Raw genomic sequence first — 26,644 nt, 5'->3', positions numbered from 1 at the left:
CTGATTTCCTGGTCCACTTCGGAGTGAAGTGATCCAGTCATTGTCTTTTCCACCCCCCTTTTCCTTGGTGCACCTACCTCAAGTCCCACCCATTTTGTCCCCCAGGACCTGCTTTCATCTTGGTGCAAAGTCTCATGAAGGATGTGTGTACCTCAGCTTCTTTTTCTAGCATTTGGTGATGAGCATTTAGGTTGACTTCATGTTCTGCCTTTTGTAAATAATGCTGCTTTGGACACAGGGATGTGAATATCCATTTGAGGAGTTGCCGGCCATTTCTTCTTGTAAAATACTGAGGAGTTGTAAGAAATGAATGAAATAAAGTGGCCCAAAGTGGTAGGCTCTCAGCAAGGAATGCACAGTAGTGGTGATTGTTCTTTCCCCGCCTGTCCACCACTGAAGAGCACAGGAGTGCGTGAGGAGCATCTAGAGTTAGCCGGCTGGGCTTCCCTTCCCAGTTTGATTAGATAAAACCTGCCCGGTCAGCCACCTTATCAGCCAAAGCTCTTGCAGACCCTCTGCACTGTCCCCAGTGCATCAAGAAATTCGAGAAGTAGAGAAACTTCCCGGAAGCTGTGTCAGCTCCATGCTTTTCTGTAGATGTGATGAGTGGCTAGGGATTCATTGGGCAAGCTGTCCTAACGTTGGACTGGAGAGTTCGCACCGGAAGTAAGGTGCTTGCCTTGCATGCTGCTGGCCCCAGCTTCCTCCCGCCCCGCCCCAGCACAGCCAGGGTTGACTCTCGAATACAGAGGCACAATAGTCCCCAAATGCAGCCTGGAGTGGCCCAAATCCTCGAGTCCCGGGGGGGGGGAAATATTTCCTAATGCAATATGGACTTTGAATTTGATCTTACACAGAGTCCAGCTGGAGCCCCGCAGAGGATGCTTTGCAAGCAATACCTTTATTCATGGGGATTTTCCTTTAGTCAGAAGCATTTAAATCAGTGTTTTCTGAAGCGGGCTGTTCTGACTCCCAGGAGGGAGATGCCACTGAAACTTCCGAGCAGCCTTGCCCACCTGTAGGGCCACTCCTGTTTGTTCACTTTAAGGAGGTCGATTTCTGAGGAGAGTGTGTGTGTATGTGTGTGTGTGGGGGGGGGGGGGGGGTCTGAGTGCTTTGCAAGCACAAGGAGCAGGTTTGGTCCCCAGCGCCATGTGGCTCCCTGAGCACTGCCAGAAATGACCCCCAAGCACCAAGCAGGGAGGAACCCTAGAACCAAAAAATGAAAAAAGGTGGATTTCAGGGGTCGGGGTGGGGGACAGGGGTGCTGATTTTCTTGTTGGTGTTCTGAAAAAGGAGAAGGGGGGCAAATAAATTTGGGAACCCCTGAAATTATACTGCTCAGAAATTGTTATCAGCTTAAACTGTGTCATTGGAAACCAATTGCGTTGTTCAGAGCTCGTATAAGCTATTGGCTGTGTGAGGGTCTGACCCAGGAAGGGAGCCAAGACTTCAAATACCCTTCAAAATGCCCTTAGTGGGAGTCATAGCAAGTGAAAGATAGATGTTTATTTTAAAATATTAACTTAAAATACAATTGAAGTGGGAAATTAGAAAACTCAATGGTTTCTACAACTTAAAATTGTTGACCATTTTTCTCATCATTTTTGAATATGTAGTTTATAATGATGGAGTGTTCTAGAAGAATATGCTTTAAGTAACTTATTCATTCTAATAAGATGAGTTTACCATTGCCAGTTTAATCAGAGACTATTCTGATATCCTGAGTCATACATAACAGACCATATATGAACATTTTAGATAAAAGCATAAAATAAAAATATTAAGATGTAACTTGATTGTAAGGTGAAATTTTTCAGTTGTTAGGCAGTAATACCTTTAGAAATAATTTGTCAAAATTTTCAAAACTAGTTTAAGTCCTTCAGGTTAGCAAAAATATTGACTTAAAGAAAATTGTTTTTTAATTATTTTTTCTTTGTTATAGAGGGAAAATATTTAAATTTTTCTCTTTTTCTTTTTTTTTATTTCAGGGTCAGCCCGGTCCCCAGGTAAGTCAAGTCTTTTCTAACAAATGATTTAATTGTTCCCCATAGAGGATTTTCTCAGAACAGAAGTTGTTGTGCCCTTCCCTTGGGAGGAGAGAAAAAGGCTGTGGAAGTGTAATCGTGACACCACACCACGGACCAAGTATTTCCTAGGAGCAAAGCTAGGGGACCGCGTAGGGACGGGAACCCGCGTCAGCTGTCGAGCAGATGGCAGTTAACAATGTGCCATCATACAAAGCAAAACTCCAAACTGCCCTCTCACAGGGCCCCGGGACTTTTATGTAAGATAATATGACTTAGTAAATGTCGGTATGAACTGGTTTGCATTGGGTACTGATTAATCATGTGCTAATAATGTTGTTGCAAATCCACGTGGACTCTGGATTTATTTAAATGGTGAGCCTACCAGTTCCTTTTGATTCTTTCTAGGCTGATATTGAATTTATTCTACACTTGCAGTACCCATCAGCTGCCAAAGATATGATTTATAATGAAATGTGACTGCCATCAACAGTAAATCTTCCAAGTCCTAAATTATATCGAAGAAATCAAGTGTAGGAAAGGGAGAGTTGTGTAAGACGATGAAAAACAAAAGATGGGAGTCATTGGCAATGTCACTAAGATCTAGTCAATTTAATCTCAGGGTTATTTAGTTTGTAAGAAGCAATAGATCAGGACATGCTACTATTAATATTTTCCTTTGATACCATGATGGACTGGAATGATAGCACAGCGGGTAGGGCTTTTACCTTGCACGAGGCCGACCCGGGTTCGATTCCTCTGCCCCTCTCAGAGAGCCCGGCAAGCTACTGAGAGTATCCCGCCCGCACGGCAGAGCCTGGCAAGCTCCCCATGGCGTATTCGATATGCCAAGAACAGTAACAAGTCTCACAATGGAGACATTAATGGTGCTCACTCAAGCAAATCGAGGAACAATAGGACCACACCATGATACCTTTAAACTGTAGGATTCTGTACTGAATTCCTCTTATGTCTCTGTCTAATATATCAAATGCTATTTCCATCCTAAATTGCTCCATAAATAATTTCATATCTTTTTATGTCAGTTTAGTGAATTGTCTATTGTGTGCTAATTCTCAAATGAGATAGACCAAGAAAACATCATTTTTTTTTATGTGCTTCGTATATTAGGAGCCAACTAAGCAAAGCAACAGTCCAGGTGTTCCAGTCAAGCACTTGTTTCCATGCTAGGCTCCTGAGAATTCTGGTCTTTAATTAATTTACCATACCAGAAAACACTCTCATTATGTGAGATTTTCATTCTTGTATTCCAAGGTGACTCAAGGTAAGTACTGGAGGGGGAAAAAAACCAACTGACAAAAACTGTATATTGTTCCCTAAGTTAAGAAGTGCTGCATTACAATGGGACAAAGACAAAGTAAAAAGTGCTTTCTGTGCTTTATTTATTGCTTACAATAATCCTGGAATGCATAAATAAAACGCTTATATAATTAGAGGGAATTAAAAATCCACTTGAGGTGCCACTATAAATTGAGGAACAGTATTAGCTCTGTCACTAAAACCCTCCAAAGATTTAGCCACCTTAACACTCCCAAAAAGAAGAAGGTAGAGAACAGATGATAAAAGAAGTGGGGAGTCGGGGACGAGGAGGGTGGCAGAGAGATAGGACAGCAGGTGAGGCACTTGTCTTGAACACGGCTGACCCGGTATGATCCCCAGCATCCCATATGGTCCCTGCAGCCCACCAGGAGTGAACCCTGAGTGCAGAGCCAGGAGTAAGCCCTGAGCACCACTGGGTGTGTCTCCCCCCACCCCATATACACACTGCACTGTAGCACTGTCATCATCGTTATTCATCGATTTGCTCAAGCGGGCACCAGTAACGTCTCCATTGTGAGACTTGTTCCTGTTTTTGGCATATCGAATATGCCACGGGGAGCTTGTCAGGCTCTGCCATGCGGGGGGGATATTCTCAGTAGCTTGCCGGGCTCTCCAAGAGGGACGGAAGAATCAAATTCAGGTCGGCTGCGTGCAAGGCAAACGCCCTACCCGCTGTGCTATCGATCCAGTCACACACAAAGAAAATAAAGTTAGAAAATTGCTTTTTAGATTATAAGCTGAGTTTATTTTGTTTGGGGGCCATACCTGGTGATGCTCAGGACTCACTCCTGCCTCTGTACTCAGAGATCATTCCTGGCAGGGGTGCTGGGGATCAACCTGGAAAGGTGCATGCCAGGCAAATGCCCTACCCGCTGTCCTCTCTCTGGTCCTTAACTTTAACCTACGTTAAATTTTAATAAAGTCTCTGTCTTAGCCCAAATATCCTTTTCTTTTTTTTTTAATCTAAGAAATTTTATGGAAAGGGGAGAGAGAAGAGGCAACCATTCTAGAGTCTCAGGTTTCTTCTGGGAGAGGAGCGAGACTCTCCAGGGAAGAAAGGAGCGTGCAGCCCGCGTGGGGATGTGCTGACTCCCGAGTGTGATGCTTTGGTTGGATTTCTTCTCTCTTCCCTGAAGCAGTGGTGGGAAGGAGCTTTTGGGCATAAGCAGTTTTGTAGGAGACCGTCCCAGACAGCGCCATGATATGAGGGAGTAGGAGAATGACTCAACACGGGCAAGCGAACAGCCGATAACGAGCAGATGACTGCTGTCAGGCGCTGGGGCCAAGGGGGGCGGTGACGCATTGCCTGGGAGGGGTGGGGGGGCAAAGCCGGGAACATCTCCACTCTTTCACCTTTCTTCCTTTGTTATGTCCCGGGAAGGGAGTTTCGCTCGCACATTGACCAGACCAGACTCGAGGATGCAAATGCGAGGCCCCTTTATTGCTAGCTCGAGCTAGGGTTCGAATCTCATCCAACACAAGGACTCCAACTCCGAATTCTGAGCAGCTTATATAGGGTTTGGTTACATCACAGCATTTTCCTAGCAACTGAAAGTATGTCTCCAATTTTGGTCCCAGTCCTGTCCCTAGGCCTCTCTACTTGGCCGGGTGCCACTGCCCAGACCCCCGACTCTGACAGGCTGTTGGCTGGGGTCAGTCTGCCTGCCCAGGGTGATGCTGTTTTCTGAAAAGTCGGGACTTGCTGATGGGGGAAGCCGAGACTTAGGCCTGCTGAGTTTTGGTCCTAGAGTGGAGTCTGCCATGACCCCACTTCAGCCTCTCACCTTGTTCACACTCCTGGGTGTTAACTCGCTGGCCTGCCCAGGACACCTACAAACGCCCGCTGCCTGGGGAGTGCCAGGAGCTCGGGGCTTGTGCGGGACCCGGCTCCCGGCCCGACCCGGCCCCCTGCCCCACTGTAGGGGCCAGCAGGGGAGCTGGGGGCAGACCCCTCCCCTGGCTCTGATGTCCAAGGACAGGTGGGGCTGAACACATGCCCTCAAGGCCGGGAAGTCTGGGCTGAGCACAGCACGAAACGAGTCCTTGTTAGTGAGGCATTAAAGGGAGTAACTAGGGAAAAGACGCAGGGTCCCGGGAGTCTCGAGTATGAGGCGACAGTGGCGAGCAGGGCCCAGTGTGGGAAGCGTAGATGGACGCTGCAGCCAAGACCAGGAAGTGCGTCATGACGCGTCAGAATGAAACCCTTGCTGGCAGGCCCCATCCTTGGAAACGTCGGGCCCCGTCAAGGCAGATGGGTGCAGTGTTGGAAGCGGCTCCTTCCGTCTCCCTCCATGTTTGGCCAAGAATGTAGTGGACACAGGGCTGGAGCGATAGCACAGCAGGGAGGGCGTTTGCCTTGCATGTGGCCGACCCAGGTTCGATTCCCAGCATCCCATAGGGTCCCCCAAGCACCGCCAGGAGTAATTCCTGAGTGCATGAGCCAGGAATAGCCCCTGTGCATTGCTGGTGTGACCCAAAAAGCAAAATTTAAAAAAATGTAGTGAACGCATCACAGAATCGTTTCATTAAAAATGCCTTTCTCCAGGGACCGAGCGATAGTACAGCAGGGAGGGTTTCTGTCTGGCATACGGGGCCATCCCAGGTTCGGTCCTTGGCATCTATATGGTCCCCCAAGCCCTACCAGGAGTGATCCCTGAGCACAGAGCCAGGAGTAAGCCCTGAGCACCACTGGCCCAAAATAAATCATCATCATCATCATCATCATCATCATCATCATCATCATCATCATCATCATCATCATCATCCCGTTGATTGTTGAATTTCTCGAGCGGTCTCAGCAACATCTCCATTCGTCCAAGCCCTGCGATTTTAGAAGCCCCTCTCTACTCGCCCTTCCAACGATGCCATACTGGAGGCTCATTCAGGGTCGGAGGAATGAGACCCAGCTTGTTACTGGTTTTGACATACTAATACACCATGGGGAACTTGCCAGGCTCTCCCACGTGGGCAGGAAACTCCCAGTAGTTTGCCAGAATAATAAATAGCCCAAAATAAATGTCAATAAATTGAAATGCCTTTCTCTTGTCACCGTCAAAAGAAGTCCATGCACGCAGGAAGTCTAGGTGTGAGGGAACGTGGAAAGCAAGGATTGCCTCACTTTGTCTTTCTAGGGCTTGACACAGCATTTTGCTGCTGTATCTCCAAGAAAAAAGTATCGGCTGCCTCCTGTCTGCATCTATTAAAAAAAAATTCCCAAAGAAATTTCTGTTTTTATATTTGAAATCAGTAAATCTCTAAATCATTGATAAATAATAATAAATCAAGTATAGAAAGTTTTTTACTCAGTACTTGGTATATATTAACTTTTGCACTCAGACTCATAAATTAGGTGATTTTATATACCCGCTCCTTTCCACATCCATATGTTCCGTTTATTCTGCTGCCTATTGTAATATGTTACTTTTCCAACCACTAATCAACCCTTGGGAAATTTCTCTGGCATAAAATTAAAAAGTAGGCCAAGAACAATTTTTCTTTATCTGAAAATATGACCGCTGAGAAGTGACCTCTGAAAGCAGGTGTGCTTATCGGCCAACTCCACAGCAGTTACAATACTTTAGACAATTATATCTTTCATTAATGTATAGACATGAATATGCTTTTTCATGAGCAAATTTATATAGACTATTTACATTTAATTTGTTTAAATAGATTTATAAGGGACAAACAGTAAGTAAACAAGCAATGTATACTTAAAACCTACATTAGAAAAATTTTATGGAATTTTAAATGGTTTAAAAGTTTCTTTTATTTTATCAGATTTCTCTTAAAATTTTCATGTCCTGTTATTTGGCTCCCTCACAATAATTTTATTCACATCCAGCATACTTATAGTAAGAGGGATTTATAATTTGGTCTATGTCTTCCTTTCTTTTCCTTCACTTTTTGGTGACTTAAAACAATATTTAATTTTTTTCTTACCATGCCAACTTTCTCCATTTTCCTGATTTTATAAGATATTTCAGCCAAGTCTCTTCACGTCCTATTTTGTACGTACATATTTGTATGTGTAAGATTCAATATAACTGATTTATGTGTTTTTCTCTCCTGTCGGTCCCCTTTCCCTTCCAGCCGTATTGCCATAGAACATATTTCCCTAGAGAGAAAACAAAGACTAGAACTGTGACAAACTGTCTCTTCCTCTTCTCTCCCTCCCCACCTCCCTCTGCAGTTGGTTAGGAGAGGACACGCACGAAGAAAAAAGTTTGCTACCTAAGCAAGCTTTCCTAGAGAAGCTCATTTAAGTTGGGTCTTCACCAGAGCTTCCCAGCCGTCTCTCAGTCATAATCTTGCTGCCCATAATAAGTCTGAACTACCTCCCTGCTCCATGGAGCACCACGCTCCCTGACTGGGGAGGAGTCCAAGTGACGTATTTTTGGAATACAGAATTGTAACTTCTAATGGATTTTTCATCAAGTCATCAGTGTAATGGCTTATTTCTATCTTGCAATTAGAATTATTTTTAGGTACAGTAGGAATAGACTCAGGATTGGGGCTGGGAAAAAGAAACCATATTTATGTTATGATTCTGTGGGAAGATACAATCAGATTTCCAAGCATCTGACTTCTAAAAAAAGGAGTTGTAAATATTTGGATTAGGAGAGTACACATCTTTTCTAAAGTTTATTAAGATTTGGACAGAATTACAATTAGCAACTTGTTATTCGTGTACAAATATTTATATCCATGACTTTTCTTGCTTAGATTGAACATTCCCACATCATCTGATTCCCCATAGACCAAAATCTTCATTAGAGATTGAAACTGAATTCTGCTTCTTCAGATGACATGTTTTTGTAAAGACTTCCAGATGAAAAAGGTTGGGTTTTGCAGAGTCAAAAAGGGAAGATTTCTATTATTCAGGGAGTTTTTCAGATCATCTTCCTAAAGTGGAGGCTGTCCTGGGTGGATTTAGCTTAGATTGCTGGGGGGAACAATTAAACACGAAAAGCTGACCAATGATTGTGTGAGATGAGTGTGAGAGTGGACCTTAGGGAGAAAGGTGGGTCTTTTCCTTTCCCAAGTGCGCCAGAAAGTAGTTCTTGACACAGGCCATGAGAAAGTGAAAGGGTCCCAGGCAAAGAGAAAGAGCAATTCTCGCAACTATGGTCGGGATGGAGGAGGAGGCAGGCAAACAAATGGAGAACATGTTGTTTTGGAGTCTATGGAAATCAAATTCTTGGGATAGTGGAATAACACCCCAGAGTTATAGTAGGGTGCAGGGGTCGGGGACGATTGGGTGAACAGAGAAGAAATAACAGCTAAGTGAGGGCAGAAAGAAGGAAACAGACTAAGGAGGGAGAGGAGCATTCGTTTTGCAAACAGGAGGTTAAGAGAATCCTTTTGGAGAGTTAAAAAAAAATAAGCAAATGACCCACAGAGATGCAAGTCACCTTCATGTGTCTCCGTGGATTCCTGCATTCCTGCGTTCATTTATTTGTTTAGTCCCCGCGTGTCTGCGGCGCGGGGTGGAGCATGTGAGCTTGTGGTGGAGAGCGGGAGAGTCTGTCAGTACGGAGGGCCCAGGGGAGAGTGGAGGTCCTGGCAGTCCTGTGGACCCCCGAGGACGGATATGCACCTGGACGCCTGAGCAGAGGCTTCCCGGGGCTCCTTCTGACCCGCCACGGAGGGGGAGGCTGGGTTGTTACTTTGTTCTCAGCGTGGTCCTGATTCCCTCCCTCAGTTCCAGCCAGACCCAGCCTGGGCTTCTTTTTGCTTTTTTGGGTCACACCCGGCGATGCTCAGGGTTACTCCTGGCTCTGCACTCAGGAACTACTCCTGGCGGTGCTCGGGGGACCATATGGGATGCTGGGGATTAGAGCTCAGGTCGGCTGCATGCAAGGCAAACGCCCTACCTGCTATACTATCGTCCAGCCCCAGCACGGGGTTCTTTCCTACCCCCCTCCCATGCCCGCAGTCCCTGTCTACGTGACAGCTCTGCTCTGCCTTCTCCCTGTGCCCGGGACGAGAGTCGTGGTGCTTCTCCTCTGACTCCTGCCGACAGCCAGCGAGACGGTGACGCCTCCAGCTTGCTGCTCCCCTCAAGGACCCCACAGCTGCTGAACTCCCGTCTTGCCTTTCCTACTGATGAGTTTCCCGTGAAGTTACTTCCTGTGACCTTAGAGTGGGCATCAGCTTTTTCCTGGTTCCACAGTGACACCATTGAGGTGGAGGTGAAGACTGGTACCGGCCAGTATTACCTGATGTGTCCCTGCCAGATGAAAGGTTTCTGTCCTGGGGGCTGGAGCGATAGTACAGAGGGGACGATGCTTCCCCTGCTCACAGCCAACCTCGGTTAATTCCCAGCATCCCCTGTGGTCCCCTGAGTGATGCCAGGAGTGATCCCTGAGTGCAGAGCCAGGACTCGCCCCTGAGCATCACCGGGTGTGGCCCCCAAGTTAACAAACTTTCTGCCCTGTTCTGATTGTGTTATTCTTCTGACCCCGGAACATTCAATCCTGATGGGGTTGTAGTTAAAGTGCCAGGAAGCATAATTCCTTCATGTCCTTTGATGTCACCTCAGTTATTTTTTTTAAATAACTTGGTTTTTCTGGACCTCATTGTCCACCCAAAGCATAGTACGTTCTTTCCCTTCCTTCCCCCACCCCTTTCAAGTCTGCTTTTCATTGACCTTTGTTTCTCCGTGGAATTGCTTCTCTCCATTCATAACTTCGGTGTCACACACGCTTCCTTCGCTGAACACCGCTTCCCCCCCTTGGCTGTCAGAGTAACACCTTCTCTGGCAGCATTGTATACTCCCTCGGCCCTTCAGTAGAGGGGGTGAAGCCTCAGTCACTGTCTAGCTCTTTCACTCACAAACTCCGAAGCCTTGGGATGTGTTTCTCTGGCCCCCTGCCCCTGTCCCCACCTGGGGGGCAGGGAACTCAGGTCTTATCTCAGCAAATGGGAGGAAGCTTCAGATGAGGAAAACTGCATCTAGTGTCACGTTGTCCCCAGTGGACACTCAGTAATGCTCTCCCCATCTTTCCCTCATCTTATTGTATCAGTTCTTTTTTTTTGTAAAGACATCTCAATTTTATTTTTTTATTATTATTATTATTTTTATTTTATCACCACGTGGAAAGTTACAAAGTTCTCAGGTTTATGTCTCAGTTATACCGTATTCAAACACCATCCCTTCACCAGTGCCCATATTCCACCACCAAAATCCCCGGTATACCCCCCACCCCCCACCCCAACTGTATAACTGATGAATTTCACTTCATTTTGTATCAGTTCTTTATAAACATCATTTCCCTCCTTCTCAGAAGCTTGTATGATCTCTGGCATATGACCTCTTTTAGCCTTGGTCTCTTCTGCAACACACACTTAGTTATTCAGACATAGAAAAGGCTCAGCAAGATTATTGAATTGTGGATGGTGGATATAAGAACCTAGAAAAAAAGGAAGCTTCGGGGAAAAGAAAACAAACAGCTTTCTAACTCAGTAATGTCAGGCGTCATCACTAATGCCCTCTGTGCATATATTTTTAAAATTTACTAAGGTAAAAGTGATTTATAAGTGTGAGAATGTTTGTGTGTTTTGGGGGCACCATGTTATCACACCAAACCCACCACCCAATTGCCTGTATCCCTTCACTCTGGGTCCAGATGTTCCCTCCCTTCCTTCCCACCCAAAGAAACAAGGCAAGGCACTGTGCCTATTGTGACACAGTGCTGAGCTTTCTCAGCCCTGGGAGTTTACTGAGCATTTATCCATTTCAATATCTTGCTTCTACCCAGTTTAGGGAGTTTGAAGTGCCTTTGTTCCCCTTCAATAATAGTTATTTAGATTGATGCTTAATTTTTGCTGACAATAAAAATATAGCAATAACCCAAGGCTATACTTGTGGTGGACAGTTTGATCTTGTAAGCGCCTATTTATAGGGTTGAATATTTGAATTTTTTTCATTCTGTGGGGTCAAGAAAATAGCTCAAGAACTAGTGCAAATGCCTTGCATGTGGAAGGCCCAGATTCAATCCCCAGCACCACATGGTCCTCTGGATACTGCCAGAAACAATCTGAGCACTGAGCTGTGAGCAGCCCCTGAGCACTTTCAGATAGGCCCCCCTTTCAAAAGGTACTGGGTAATACCACATTGTATGAATAATATTTTCCCACTAGTAGATAATTTAATACAAATTATAGAAGCAAGTTCTCTTCAAGAGCCTTGTCAAGGACTCCAGCTTGTTTGCTTTATGGACAACTGGTCCTTCAATTTCCTTCTGTCCCAAAGTCGTGCATCAAAGTCATCAATAAAAGACACTGGAACAGTAGGGCCATTGTCTTAAGTGGAAGGGACCCCTCCATACCAAGGGGATTTCTTTTATGGAATCATTTTAGATTTTCCACGGCTCCCTCTTAACTCCCCTTTGGAACTGCTTATGAACCTAAAGGAATAATATCAGTCCCTCAGAAACTAGAGTGCTAAAGTGACGTGGATGTTGTAATTCTGTATTACTCAGTGAGAAAAAAATGCCAGAGAAAACCACAAGCAAATACCACCAGACAACTGCCTTCGGAAGCGTGTGTCCGCCAGTTGTAATTTTTCAGATGCACTTGGAGAAAAAGAATAGAAACTGTCGCTTCCTGCCTTTGCCCCCAAATCTCTTTTTCCTTTGTCGTTGCTGTTCTGACATGGTCCTTGACACTTCACAAACATCAAACTGTGTGCCTTGAAGGAAGCAGTCCTGAGTAGAGCATATCTAGGGATAGCATTTAACTTTCGATGCACATGTTCTTAATTATATACTACACTCCTTCTAGCCTAACACTTTAGCAATTCCCATATTTCATGTTTGTGTTCCAGTCCAGCCTTTTTTTAGATTCATCCAGTCTGACTTGGGGGCAGGGAAAGGACATATACATTCTTCTAGGAAATTTGAAAAGCATGAGTCTCTGTGTGCATGCATGTTTGTGGTATGTGTTTACAGAAAAATCTGTATTTTGCTCACTACTTAATAGAACTGTAATATTCAACAAGTGATATATTCTGAGTAAATCATATTAGACTTGATAAAGTATTTTCATTCCCCATTAACTACATTTTATGTGGTACTTAAAAAGAGAATGATTATAAAATGTCTAATGCGTTTTTTTTTGGTGTCCCATTAAATAAACGGTTCATGTCATATAAAAGACTCCATTGTACTGCAAGTAAGCCTATAATTTTAAAAGTATACTTAACATAAAAGCTTTTCTATTTAATTATAATTCATTTCTTTATTTTTTATGGCCATTGTGTATTGAACTGTTATAACATCACCTCAATGTTTAATTTGAGTTTAGAATTTTTGTCCACTAAAAAATATTTTTGAGAACTTCTATTGGTAACTTATACTATCTTTGTTTTCTCTCAAAGATATCCCTTTAAATTATGTCTGAATCCATTTTATTAATAATTAGTTCATCTGACATTGATTTGCATAGGGAAGCTATTATTATTGCTTGAGCATAATCTTTTTGCCTCTCAATCTCTTTATTCACTTAAAACACTATATTTTATCCACTGTGCAAAAAATACATAATAAATTTTGATAAATGTAAATAATTACTAATTCAAATTTAAGAATTAATTCTCACTTGATTGTTTCACTTGATTGTGATCAAAGTGACTGAAAATACCAGCTCCTAGCAGTTTGGTTGGGGGGGGTGTTGTTTCTTTGTTTGGGGACCACACCCATCAGTGCTCAGGGACTGCTCCTGGCTCCGTGCTCAAGAGACCACGAGGTGCCAGGGGTGAAACTTGGCCGCCCTTCTAGAGAGCACACATTCACTTGTGGCACTCTCTCTAGCCAGATGTTTGTTTTGAAAACATCATCTGGAATACATTGAGTAGGACCTGAGGGATGATTTCCAGAAATATAGCTGTGTTTAAATCACTGTATCATCATCATCCCGTTGATCATCAATTTGCTCGAGCTGGCCCAGTAATGTCTCCATTCATCCTAGCCTGAGATTTTAGCAGCCTCTCTTTGCTCGTCCTTCCCAATGGTGCCGCATTAGAGGTTCTTCAGGGTCAGGGGAATGAGACCCATCATTGTTACTGTATTTGGTGTATGAATACGCCACAGGAAGCTTGCCAGGCTCTCCCATGTGGACAGGAAACTCTCAGTAGCTTTCCATGCTCTCCAAGAGGGATAACTAGGCTATCAGATGTCTCTCGGCCACTTGATTTTATAGTCTTGCATACTTGTATACTTCCGGGAGCTTTGTTTTATAGTCTCTGGATGCTGGCCATTGATGGGATTACACAGCACCAGGGGCAGTTTCTGGGTGTGACTGTCCAGCTACTGGAAAATGGGGAATCTGAGTGGAAGAGGCCCAGATTTGTATGTGTTTAAATATACATACAAATTATATGACTTTGGACCAGCTCTCTTTTCTTTTTTCCATTTTTCAATGCAAAGTAAGGATGCTTGTCTTAACTTGATGCATGATTTAATGACGCACTTAAGGGCAGTGTGTGTGGCATACCTAAATACTCTTCAAGATGTCTTGGTGCATGTGAAAACATCCACAGACATGTCTCCTCACATACAACGCTCATGCAGAGACTGAGCCAGGGGGTCTAAAATGCTGGGTAAATGAACAAGAGTCAATAGCATGTTTTTTCTGTTTTTAATTCACTTGATCTCAAAGTTAAGAGCCCCATTAAACATTATTGTTATTATCGATCTGTATTATACTATATGAACTGTACCTAAAGCAATTATATGTGTGAGCATTCTTATTAAAAGTAGCAGTTTAGTTGAAAATATTACATTATGAAACAAATTTAAGTTGGCATTTATGCTGACTTGTTTTGAATTGAAATTTTTTACTTATAAATTTTCTCAAGCCTAGTATATTTAATTCTACATACGATTTTATGTATTTCTTTGATGATTTAAGTATCACAGTTGGAATTGTTAATAGAATAAATTATTTTGTCTCTAAATATCTCCAGTAACTTCAACTAATATTGTGTTTTTAATTTAGAATAACTTTGAGGATTTTTTTAGTGACTAAAGTGGAGGAATGTAACAGAATATAGGTTAGATGTAAATATGCTCAATATACTGATATATCACCTAATACCAGTGATAATAGGGTAGAATATATATTTAAAAAAAACTGGAAACAACCAATGATGGTGAGAATGTGGCGAAAATAGTTCCCTCTTCCACTCTTGGTGGGAGCGTCATCTGTTTTCAGTCTCTATGGAAAACAGTATGGAGACTCCTCAAAAAATTAAGAATAGAACTTCCATATGACTTAGTGATTTCACTTCCTCAAAAACATAAAAATCAGTCATTTAAAAAGCTATGTGCACACCTGTGTGCGTTGCCGTGTTGAGTCCAAAAGCTGAGCTATGGAGTCATCAGTGACGGATGAATAAACAAAGAGATTGGGGTATGTCTGCACAGTGGAATATTATGTGGCAGTATGAAAAAGATGAAATCTTACAGTTAACTGCTACTTGGAAGGAGCTGCAGCATGTTAAGAGGGGGAAGAAATAACAGGTATTGTCACTTATCTATGGTAGAGAAAGAAAACGAAGGAATAGACAGTTTCAAATGAGGACAAACCCTTGGCCTTAGAATGGAAAACTGAGATTACCCAACGGTGGGGGGAGGGGAGATGAGAGAGTGGAGGAGACAGACACGTGGCTTTTTAAAAAAAATGTGTGTGGGCTCCCGTTACATGCATTTGGTGGCCGTGAGCCTCTTCCCCACCCTGGCCTGCAGCCGCCACCAACGGATGCAGGAAGGCGGGAACCTATTCCAGTCTCACTGAGCGCCCCGTTCCAGGTCACAGTGCCTCTCGTCCTTCCCGTCTCTGACAGTCCCTCATGCTAGTCTCACCCTGCCTCCTTCCAGTCTCACCCACGCCCGTGTTCCTCCTCCCCGTGCCCACTCGCACAGCCTGAGTTACAGAGCGAGTCATGAAGGGCTGGGGTAGCAATTGCACACATAGGGGTGGTTGTACAATCAACAGATGTAAAGTCCTTCCCTCGGGGGAGGCTTCTTCTAGGACAAATTCTCATCCAGCGAGGAAATCTGCCAAAGGGCAAAATGCCATCTGAAGTGTATTTCTCCTTTCTTTAGTCCAATAACCATTTAAACAGTCATCTTAATTCTACTTCTTAATAATATTAGTCATTTTGCATGGACACAGTAAGAGATATATTAATCTTAAAGGGTGGCTCTTCCTGGGGACATCTCACCATAGATCCCAGACTAGAGTCCACAGGCTAGATTAGTCTTCCCTAACCCCAGCAGGGTCCTTATCCAGCTGTTTCTCTTTGGATCATGACAGAATTTGTCCATGGTCGTGCTCTTATTGTTAAGTTTTATGGCACTTGTCCTGTCCTGTTTTGATGCCAGGGAAGCTTACAGCTTGCCCTAGGTTCATCCAATCCCTTCATCGGGACCCTTCTTTTGGGGCATTAGGAACGAAGGGCAACTGAGGCTTAAGTCGAGTAAATATGACAGATGCCCAAGAGTAAATATTATTCAGAGTCAATTAACTCCCAAGTTGCAAAAGCATAGCATTAACTGTCTTCTTTTGTCTATACAAAAAGGACATTGCTCTGATGTAACCTATGCAAAAAACATAAGGAAAGGAGAAAAGCAATATTTCACTTACAAAATCAAAATACAGAGTCCTTAAAAGGATCTGACCTTACAAGTCACAGGGTCTGATTAGGGGATGTAGGTGATTGACAGATGGGGGAACAGAACACAGAGGAGAGGTTAAAGATAAATACAGAGGAATGGGAGTGCCTCGGGATCACTGCAATGAGTGTAACCTAAGCTCCTTGTGGCAAGAGCAGAAGAGAAAGGATGAACCAATGTTAAACCTAAAATGTTCGGAACTATAATCTAACAAAGAGATAAGAATGATGGCGCAGGTTCCGGAGCATTTGGGGTGATGAAGGTGCAGTGACTTTGGAATAACAAACCCATGAAAGTGGTAACTATGGTAACTCTCTCACTAAATTACATTTTTAAAAAACATAGAAGAAAGTAAGAAGGGAGAAAGAAAGGGAGGGAGGGAGGGAGGGGAAAAGAGGGAAGGAGGGAGGAAGGGAGGGAGGGAGGGAGGGAGGGAGGGAGGGAGGGAGGGAGGGAGGGAGGGAGGAAAGGAGGAAGTTAGCTCCAGAAACATTGTTCTCTGATTTTTCACAGACAAATAAACAAATTAGTTGAAATAGTGGTAGTTGGAGATTTACTACCTAAGCTAATGGAAACCTTCGCCCTTCAAACTTTTTTTACTTCTTCAAAGATTGGTAAATTTGGTGCTTGACTCAGGCAGAATCTATCATTTATCATTCACATCAGCAAATCCCATTTTTATAAATAACATACATGGAGTTGAAGACAAATGAAATTTGCTGCATTCTCGGCTGAAAATAGTTGAATCAACACCCGCCATTGTCATTTTGCACAGATCATTTGCAGCATACCTGCCAAAAAGCATCCACCTTGGAGAGGGGTGGGGAGGGATATCAAACCGTTCTGAGTTTCTGAAAGAAATGTTGCTCATGGCAGAAAGCTCAGGGCCACCCTTTCCACCAGAGCAGGGGGCACACGGCACAGGGCTGCCCCGCCCCTGGGGCAGGTGCAGTCCAAAATCTCCTTCATGATTCCCTCAGCGAACTGGAAGACCCCACGGAGAGCTTGTATCTGCCTGGCAAAGGGCGAGTTAATGAGCCAACCTGGAATCTCTGCTGAGCCCTGAGTGAAGTCCTGCCCTGCGCTCAGAAGGAGTCTACCTGGGATCCTAGTGGGCGCCTTCAGCTGAGAGCTGAAGTCAGCACGGGGGCCACGCAGAGAGATTCTGCTACGAGGTCCCCGCCACGTTGGCAGCAGACACGTCTAGGTGGAATCCACAAGCTGAGTGCAGCAGAGTGGGCAGGGAGGCCGGTCCCCGGCACAGGGAAAGGGGGTGTTCTGATGCGCAGAGGAGGAGGGAGGCAAGGAAGGTCACCTTCCTTCTCCCAGAAGGAGGTGAAGGCAGCCCCCCCTCTCCCCCGAGTAGGGCGTCTCGGAGAAAGGGGTGCCAGGGAAGCTGCAGGAGAGGGTGGCGTCCACCCGAGCTGTAGGAGTCACGAGTGACTTTATAGCCCTGGTGATTTTCAAAGCAGCACAGCCAGGGCTTTGTTTTCTTTTGTTTTGGTGGCTGACAGGGAGACTCGGGCACCTTCTAAGTCTGGACCCGCAGACGGGAGAGGGAAGCCCGGCGTAGCTGCCCGTGTTTGTAGTGTGAGAAGAGAATCTTTGGCCGCAGAGAGCTCGTTTCATCTTCAAGAGACTCTGAAAAGTTGTTTTATTCTTCTGGCCCTTGGTTTTTAACTCTTTTGATCTTTAGTTGTGATTCAACAAATGAGCAACTATAGTGATGCCAAAAGGGTTTCTAGCTAAAATATACCCCAATGGGCATTGATTGAAAACATGATACTCATACTTTTGGTTTCTGTGACTTCTTGCATCTGTGTTTTTTTTGTCAGTCTATCCAAGGAATATAACACTTTCGGGAAATATGTGAAATTGCTTATTAACTACTTAACTATATCCAGGGTACAAGGCTGTACATTTGAATCATGAAAAAAAGGAGGGGACGAGAAATTATACTGACAGAAGTACATATGTTCTTTCAGTAGTTGCCTTGCAAGATAGTAATTATTCTCTATTACAGATGTGGAAACTGAGGCTTTATGGATTCAAGTGACCTACCACCATAGGTCACATACCAGCAGATACAAGCTTCTCCGAAGTCATTGTTTGTGACATTTCCCCCATCTCTCTCTCTTTCTCTCTCTCTCTCTTTCTTTCTCTATCTCTCACTTTTTTGGGTCATACCTGACAATGCGCAGGGTTACTCCTGGCTCTGCACTCAGGAATTACTCCAGGCCGTGCTCGAGGGACCATATGGGATGCTGGGAATTGAACCCAGGTCGGCCGCATGCAAGGCAAATGTCCTACCTGCTGTGCTATCTCTCAGCCCCCCATTTGTCCCTCTTTCTTCACCCTAGAGCCCTACTTAGTTAACATGATGTATAATCCACTCCAGTGGAGTGACGTGATATTTATAAAGAGAAACCAGTGTATCGGGATTCCGAAAACAGAAGGGATATACTCAAGAGAGGCTCCAGCATTGAGAACCCTGAGCCACGCCTTGAGAGGTCAAGGAGGCTGAGAAGTGTTCTTGCGTGGACTCTTGCAGTGAAGAGTATCCAACAGATAGAATGGCATATGCGGCAGTAAGTGATGAGAATGAGATACAAGTTGGGATCAGCTGGCGTTCAAGGTTGGCTGGAAGCAGAGTCTTACGGGGTCTGGGGGAGGTGAGAAATTAGCAAACGGAAGTTAGGAGCACGTGATAGAGGACTCTGGACACAGACAGAAGGTGATGCTTTATTTGGCAGCAATCATATGAGCTTCTAAAATAAAATTTTAAATAATGCCACTAGTTCTTTTGGAAGAATTCAAACATATTTGAAAGGAAAGGAACAGGGTAAGCTGAGTTCTGCAGACCAGTTCTCAGTTCTGTTGCTGTTGGCCATTTGTTATTCCCTCCCCATGGTTCTTGACATCCCGCGTGTGTGAGAAGTCATGGTGGGGAGTCAGGGGATGGACGGGGGAGGGACTCTCTGATGGAGAACGTGTTGTTGGAACATTTGATGCAGGAAACCCTGTAGCACTGCACCACTGTCGTTCCGTTGCTCATCGATTTGCTCAAGCGGGCACCAGTAATGTCTCTGTCGTGAGACTTGTTGTTACTGTTTTTGGCACATCGAATACGCCATGGCTAACTTGCCAGGCTCAGTAGCTTGCCGGGCTCTCTGAAAGGGACGGAGGAATCGAACCCAGGTCAGCTGCTGTGCTATAGCTCCAGCCCGCAGGAAACCCCATTACAAATAATATTGTAAATCAACCATGCCAAAAATAAATAATAATTTTTTAAAAAAGGAAAATGCTATCATAAACTAACATATTCTTGACCATGCTTCAAGAAATATCAGTGGTAAATTTTGTTTCATAAATCCTTTTCCTTCATCTACTTTGGTTTCAATTTTTGCTGGTAGCATTTAAAAACAAGACCTAGATATTACGTCACCACAACTGCAGATACTGAAAATTGAGCTCTAACCCATAATATATTTTAAAAATATAATAATTACTAAATGTCCAACTCTAAAATATTAACAGTAATTTTTAATCCATATTTTAATTTCCCCAGCTGTCCCTAAAAAGCTGTTTTACAGATGGTTTATTTGGATCAAAATCCAAAGCCCGCACTTGGCATTTAATTACTGTAACTCTTCAGTGTCTTTTACTCTACAGTCATCTTCCATCTCCTTTTATTTCCTCACACCGTTCATTTTCTGTTCCATTCATATGAAGAATATCCCACTCTCTGGATGGATTAAATAACTTCCTCGTGGTATATTTAACTCATTTCTTTAGCCTTTTTATTTCTTTAAACTGCAGGTTCTATGCAGAGGCTTGATGAAGTTCTGGATCATTTTCTAGGAAGTTTTTTTTTATCATAGTGTATCCTGTTCATCCTATCAAGAAACTGAATTCTGCTCAGCAGAATGTGAGATGTGCTGGCGAGCAGCCCAGCAACCTGCCACCACGTGGCTTGGAAACCTGTTGAGTCCTGTTGCCTTTAGCAACCTTTTCATTGGCCATTACAAATTAGGCCCTCGGTTGTTTTTAATAGAATTTGATTAATTAGGCATGGCTTTACAAAACATAATTCTACACATACTGCCTCATTCCCCTAAAAGTTCTGATGCCATCGCACTAGCAGACAACTCCTTCCGCCTCGTCCTCTCAGTCACTATCAGACTGTCAGTGTCTGCACAGAGTTGAAGGGCCACTTTTCTTGAGTTTTGCAAGTTTGTTTGCTCTGGTTATTCATATTCTGCATGTGAGGAGGTCATGCTATGACTGTCTTTTACCTTCTGACTTCTGTCACTTAGCATATTCATGTTACTGTCCGGTTGTCACCACAAACAAGATTCCATCGTTTTAGAGGTGGAGTAGGATTCCACTGAGTAGATAAAGGATGTCTTCTCTACCTCAGCATCTGTTGCTGGGACTCTCAAGAGTTTTGAGCTGTTCAGAAATGTGCCTGTGGGTGGGGGGGATGGGTGGAAATTATCTGAAAAAAGATGATGCAGAGCAGAGTCCAATAAGGAGTGACCTGGAGATGGTGGTCTCTTGCTGGAGTCCAGTGGAAGGCTGCAAGCAGCAGGCCTGGAGGGCTGGGGTCAGAGGGCTCTGTGGAGGTGAAGTAGATGGGACTTGGCAATCCAGTCCGCTCACCGAATCAAATGTCACAGCGAGCTTTTCGATTGGGAGGGACAGTGGGGTATTTAACCAAAACAGAGATGGCAGGAGTCACGATTGGTTTGCATCTGAAATTGAGAAGTTGGGTTTGAGAACATTGCGCGTGAGCTGATGATGGCCTGTCGTAGACATCTGGCGAGCAGTTGGGAACGCAGCACTGCAGCTTGGAAAAGAATTTAGGACATAAGTCAGGTATGCGAAAGCCTTGAGGGTATATTTGATAGCTGATGAAGGGAACAGAGCGAAAAGACAAAAGGTTCAGACGCAAATTGGGGCAATCCTGACATTTATGGGCTTTGTCAGAGCTTCCTCCCCGAGCTCTGGTGTGTTTGGTTTTGGTTTAGCGTGGGGTAACTCCCTCCCAGGCTCAGCCGCTTCCCTCCCCAGAGCTCAGCTTCCTTCCTCCTGATAGAAACAAATGCCCCCAAGACCAATATGTATTTCAACTCAGGTTACTGTATTTTTTTCCCCCCAAACCCAGACTTAAAAACAAAAAACCAGCTTCTTCTCTGCCTCCCTTTCTTTCTTCGACTGCAGTTTCCTCTTTCTATGACCAATCAATTATTTAGAAATGTATGGTGGCAATAGTTAAAGGATAAAGACATTGAGGCAAGGGACGAGAGGGCGAAGGTGAGTTTCCTTCCTGTAGGAGAAGGAATCTGAATCCATTGGGAGACCACAGGGAAGAATCCAAGGCGGTGGTAATGGCGGGGGGAGGCAGTGTGAGCCCCCCGACACAGGCAAGGCTGGAGAGGAGGAAGAGGATGAAGAGGTACCAGGTTGCCTTCTCAGAGAAAGGGGAGTGAAAGGGCACAGCAGTCTGGAGGGGAAGGGCAGGGTACCCCGAAAGCCTTTGGATCTTCTGACTCATCAGGCCGGGGGAAGGGAGATGGAGCAGCTGATTGAGTTTGGACCCTTAGAAATCAGATAAGCCTTGGGATTCGGATTCCCCCAACCCCATCGCAAAGCCAAAGGGACGTTCTACAGGGATCCCTGCGCTGTGCTCAGGTGCCCTTCGTGAAACCTACACTGTTCTGTAAAACACTGCAAAGCTCAAATTCTCCCTTGAGCCAGACTTTCTTAAAGTAGCCTAAGCAGAATTCTGTTGACAGTGTCCTGGGAAACATCCTGAAGTGGAGGATTGTAAATGGAACCCATGGTCCAGAGATGGATGGGGCTCTGAATATATTTGAATTCTATTGAGCACAGTAAGAGTATTGTAGGATAACTTACACCATTAGCTGTAAAATCACATGGCTACCGTGGGCATTGGGAGAGCATGTTGAAACTTTCTTTCAGCAAAAGCAATGTTTAGGATTCCAGATCTTTCAGCATGGAGTTCATTGTATTTGACCTCTTTAAAATAAGTAAAAAATAAATACAAATCTGAGTTACACAAAAAAAGAGTCTTAGCAATCTCTTAAGACATTTGGGTGGAAGGAATGATGCTAGAAAGAGGGACCCTGGATTCTGAATGACAGGAGCAATAATTTGCCTGTGTTTAATTTGTATTGTGTTAGAAAAGAAAGCCAGAGTGAGCTTGGCCAATCCCTGCTGTTTTATAAGCCCTTAACTCCATTGAGCTACATCAGTCTTACTTTTCAGGGTCCCTTTTTAATGTTTGATTTTTAAAAAATTTCTTTTCGAGCAAGACCCCACTAATTGTTTCCTTATGGCAGCTGCTAGTGATTTAAGACTGATCATGGGCACATCTAGGCCCTTATTTGGGACTTATACTAACATCACAAAAGAACTCACAGTTACGATCTCCCCACAGAAAATGCCCCGAAAATAATAGCTGTAAAAGTTTTACAGTAAGTGGGGCTGGTTTTGATATTTTAAATTTCTGTTTATTTCTGCCCCCTTTCTTCGTGCAGTGTCTTTTCATCTCCAATGCAAAATGAAAGGTGTAAAGACTGGAGCAATAAAGCTGTTTATAGCTATAATTCCCTTCCAAGGCTTAGCAGAACTTGACACTATAATAAACAGAACTCTTCTGCAGCAACAGAGAGTCTGGTTCTTGTACAATTCTTTATACGTTGCTGCTTTGAACACTGAGCATTTTATTGCATTCTTTTCTTTCTAGGTGTTCCAATTCAGCAAGAATTAATTGAGCACCTACTGTATGGTAGAGGTGACCAGGTCATTCTAGGAACTAAAGGCTTTTATCTTGTTGAATTATTAACGTTATGTGGTCTGAGCTACAATAACATTCTGTTTGGTTCGGCTTGGTTTAGTGACTGTCCCTGAATATTTATTTTCATCATTGATGTATCATTAGTTTACAGCATAATCGAATTTCAGGAGTTTGGATTCACTGAAAACTCTGTGTGTGTGTCATATTCACTCCCCCCGTCCCCGTGCCACTTTTCCTCTATCCCTTCCTACCATGTCTTCTCCCCTTGTCAGTAATCTTCATGGTTTTGTCTGCATCGAGGAATTTGTGTTGTATTCTGTCAGTTCATTCACTTCAGTTATTCACGTCTGGTGAGTGAGTGAAGGCCTCTGGTAATTGTCTTTCCACTTCTGACTTGTGTTTCTTAGCATGATCACCTCAAGTGCCCTCCATTCCCGGCATCTAAGGGCCCGGTTGTGTCCTTTGTATCAGTAGAGTAGCGTCCTCTGAGTGCATAAGCTACAGCCGCCCTTCCTGTGGATGGACATTTCAACAGCTTCATATTTTTGTTATTTGAGTTAATGCTGCTTCAAACATAGGTATGCAGAGATTTTTTTCCAAACCAATGTTTTCCTATCCTTTGGATAAATTCATGAGACTGGCAGTGCTGAATTATAGGAAATTTTCGTATTTATTTTGAGGTGAACTATGTTAAACCCCCTTAGTCTCTTAGAGTTTTCAGATATCTGCCAAATAATTGCTGAACACATTGCCCTTGGCTTTTAGGAAACCAGTGTTTCCTAAACAGGCTCAGGATCAGAAAATAAAATTTTATTTTAAGTTTACCTTGATTAAAATATTACAGAGTATGTGCTTATATCCACTACTGTGAGTAGATCAAACATTCTGTAAGTCTTTTTCTTACATGGCTTTGTTCTAAACAAGCAGCAAGCATTGTGTTCCCCTTGTACAGATGGAAAAACTGATACTCATGAAGGTTAATGAGCCTGCTGCCAAAGTTCCCATCAGTGATTCTAGCCAGGATTTTAGAATGGGTCTGTTTTACTCCATATCCCAAGCTCTTAGCCACCAAAATACTTGATTTTATGTACTTTATTTTAAAGCAAGTTTCTCAGATTATGCTTTTTTTTTATTTTTTCTTGTCGAATTAAAATGAAATTATAGGCTTGCTCTTCAAGCCCATGAACACACATCCTGCTTGCTTGTTGCTGTGTCTTTTTGCTTGCTCTTTCCACTCTAGAAAAGTCTGTTTCCTCTTCAACACATTTTCTGTCTCTCCTCTCACACCTCTCTACATAAGTTTTGTTCTATAAAAACTGTCTTGATTCTCTAAAAATAAATAAAATGGAATATATACAAAAACACACTCCTGGATTTATACTTACATACAGGAATGCCTGCATTTTATATCAGTTTTTTTATTAAAAGTTTTAAATGTGTACGCTTAGCTGGGGGCTGGAGCGATAGCATAGCGGGTAGGACGTTTGCCTTGCATGCTGGCTGACCCAGGTTCGATTCCTCCGCCCCTCTTGGAGAGCCCGGCAAGCTACCGAGAGTATCTTGCCCGCACGGCAGAGTCTGGCAAGCTCCCCGTGGCGTATTCGATATGCCAAAAACAATAACAACAAGTCTCACAATGGAGACGTTACTGGTGCCCGCTTGAGCAAATCGATGAGCAACAGGATGACAGTGACAATGAAGGCTTAGCTGAGGTTAATTTCCAAGTTAGAAATCTATGAAACAAAAAAAATGAGGAAGTTACCCTCAAAAATATATTAAGCTCGGGGCTGGAGCAATAGCGCTGCGGGTAGGGCATTTGCCTTGAACGTGGCCGACCCGGGTTCAATTCCCAGTATCCCATATGGTCCCCCGAGCATCACCAGGAGTAATTCCTGAGTGCATGAGCCAGGAGTAACCCCTGTGCATTGCCAGGTGTGACCCAAAAAACAAAATGTTATATATATATATATATATATATACATATATATACATACAAATATATATGTGTGTGTATGTATGTATGTTAAGCTAGAAAAATATATATTAATCTAGTAAATATTTAAGTGTAAAAAATATTTAAATAGAAAATAGAAATTCTATTAAGCTAGAAGCCTCTGTGAGTTCAGGGTTAGCGTATGCGCCTGGAAGACCACTTGTTCACATTTTAGTTAGACGTGAGCTTTAGCTCGCTGCACTCAGAAGTAGGGTAGACGTTTCTATCTGAACATGACTAGGAGCGCCCACTGAATTTTTCCATTGCTTATATTTTTATTGTCTTTTAATTGATAAAAAAAATCCTTGGTGCTGAATTCAATTGTTTCAGGTACCAGTGGTTTGAGTTTTCTTTCCTCGTGCTCAATTAGCTGAGAAGGCAGACTGGGAAGTAGAGGCCGACAGTGACTTGCTCTGATGCTTCTGTTGCTTTTGAACAAGAGGAAAGCAAGAAACTCCTTGGTTCCTCCCTACCTGGAAGCTGTGGACACTGACCCCGAGAGAGTGCGGGCACATGGGCATCCAACATGCAGTGACCTCTGAGAAGGTTCCGTGTTCCTGGAAATCAGCCTGTGCGACTGAGTCTGTCTTAATCTTTAAGAGATGAGGCTTAGTGTGGCTTTTAGAATTCCAGAGCCCCATGTTCAATGTGAAGTTTAAAAGCAGGAGACAAAGGGTCCAGAGCACTAGTGCAGCAGGTGGGGTGTTTGCTAAGCTTGCACACAGCTGACCCCAGTTCAGTCCCCAGCATCCGGTATGGTTCCCCCGCCCCAACATAGCCAGGTGTGACCTAAAAACAAAAACTAAAAAGGTAGACAAGACACCCCTTAGTGTATTCTGGAACTGGAGCGATAGCACAGTGGGTAGGGCGTTTGCCTTGCATGCAGCCGGCCCGGGTTTGATTCCTCCACCCCTCTCAGAGAGCCTGTCAAGCTACTGAGAGTATCCCGCCTGCACAGCAGAGCCTGGCAAGCTCCCCATGGAGTATTCGATATGCCAAAAACAGTAGCAACAAGTCTCACAATGAAAACGTTACTGGTGCCCGCTCAAGTAAATCCGTGAACAACGGAACAACAGTGCTACAGTGCAGTGCTAGAGTATTCTGTGTTTTGAAACCACACATGGGAGTATGGTGCTTACCTTATTTCTGAGTGACCGCCAGGTGGCTTCCTCCTGGGGTAGCTGGAGGGTCGCCCTCAGACCTCCAAGTTCCTCCTGACAATTCCCTCTGTGGCTGTGTCTGTGTGTGTGTGTGTGTCTGTTTCTGGCCCTTCCACCCCCAACCTCCATTTCTGAATAGGACAACCAGAACTGCCTTTTGTAATTTGTTTGAGATTGAAATCCACGTCTAAAATCAGACAGAAATTCTAAATGGCTCACCTGGCCCTGGGCGGCGTGGGCGGTGGGGGGCTGTTTTTCCAGATGGACGCGGCTTGGGTGTTGTAGTGCCTCTCCCCCAAGGCTCGAACTTGTGCTCATCCTGAGGAGTCCGTTTCTGAAGAGTAGGCCTCCTTGAGCTGGAGAGATCACCTGCCCAGGGCCCGCAGGTCCAACCAGTTTTCGGCGTGTGTGGAATCTACTGCAGAAATGTCTCCTGAATCTAGCCACCTGGATTCGGGTTGTTGCCATCTCATCCTGGACTGGGGCAATTTGTGCCTAAGAAGAACGAGCCGCCTCTGGTGCTTTAAGTTTCCCCAAACACACAAGCTCGGTCTCTGCCCCCTTGCTCAGTTGACGGCACTCCTGAGTCCAGGGCCCTGGGTTTTGCCAGGCACCTTCTC

At 44.1% G+C, this 26,644-nt stretch overlaps 1 protein-coding gene across 1 annotated transcript in view; it reads left to right on the top strand.

Moving 5' to 3' along the window:
- The window catches only part of COL25A1 (collagen type XXV alpha 1 chain), a 454,237-nt gene that overhangs the window by 269,749 nt on the left and 157,844 nt on the right, over positions 1 to 26,644 (top strand). The window contains exon 5 of the mRNA XM_055140998.1: positions 1,992 to 2,009. Within this exon, the coding sequence (XP_054996973.1) occupies positions 1,992 to 2,009 (18 nt within the window). The remainder of the gene's footprint in view (positions 1 to 1,991; positions 2,010 to 26,644) is intronic.

The sequence above is a fragment of the Sorex araneus genome, chromosome 6 (genome assembly GCF_027595985.1).
Source record: "Sorex araneus isolate mSorAra2 chromosome 6, mSorAra2.pri, whole genome shotgun sequence".
In the NCBI taxonomy this organism is placed as follows: domain Eukaryota; kingdom Metazoa; phylum Chordata; class Mammalia; order Eulipotyphla; family Soricidae; genus Sorex; species Sorex araneus.
The sequence above is the reverse complement of the archived record's forward strand: the minus strand, read 5'-3'. Positions and strand labels throughout refer to the sequence as shown.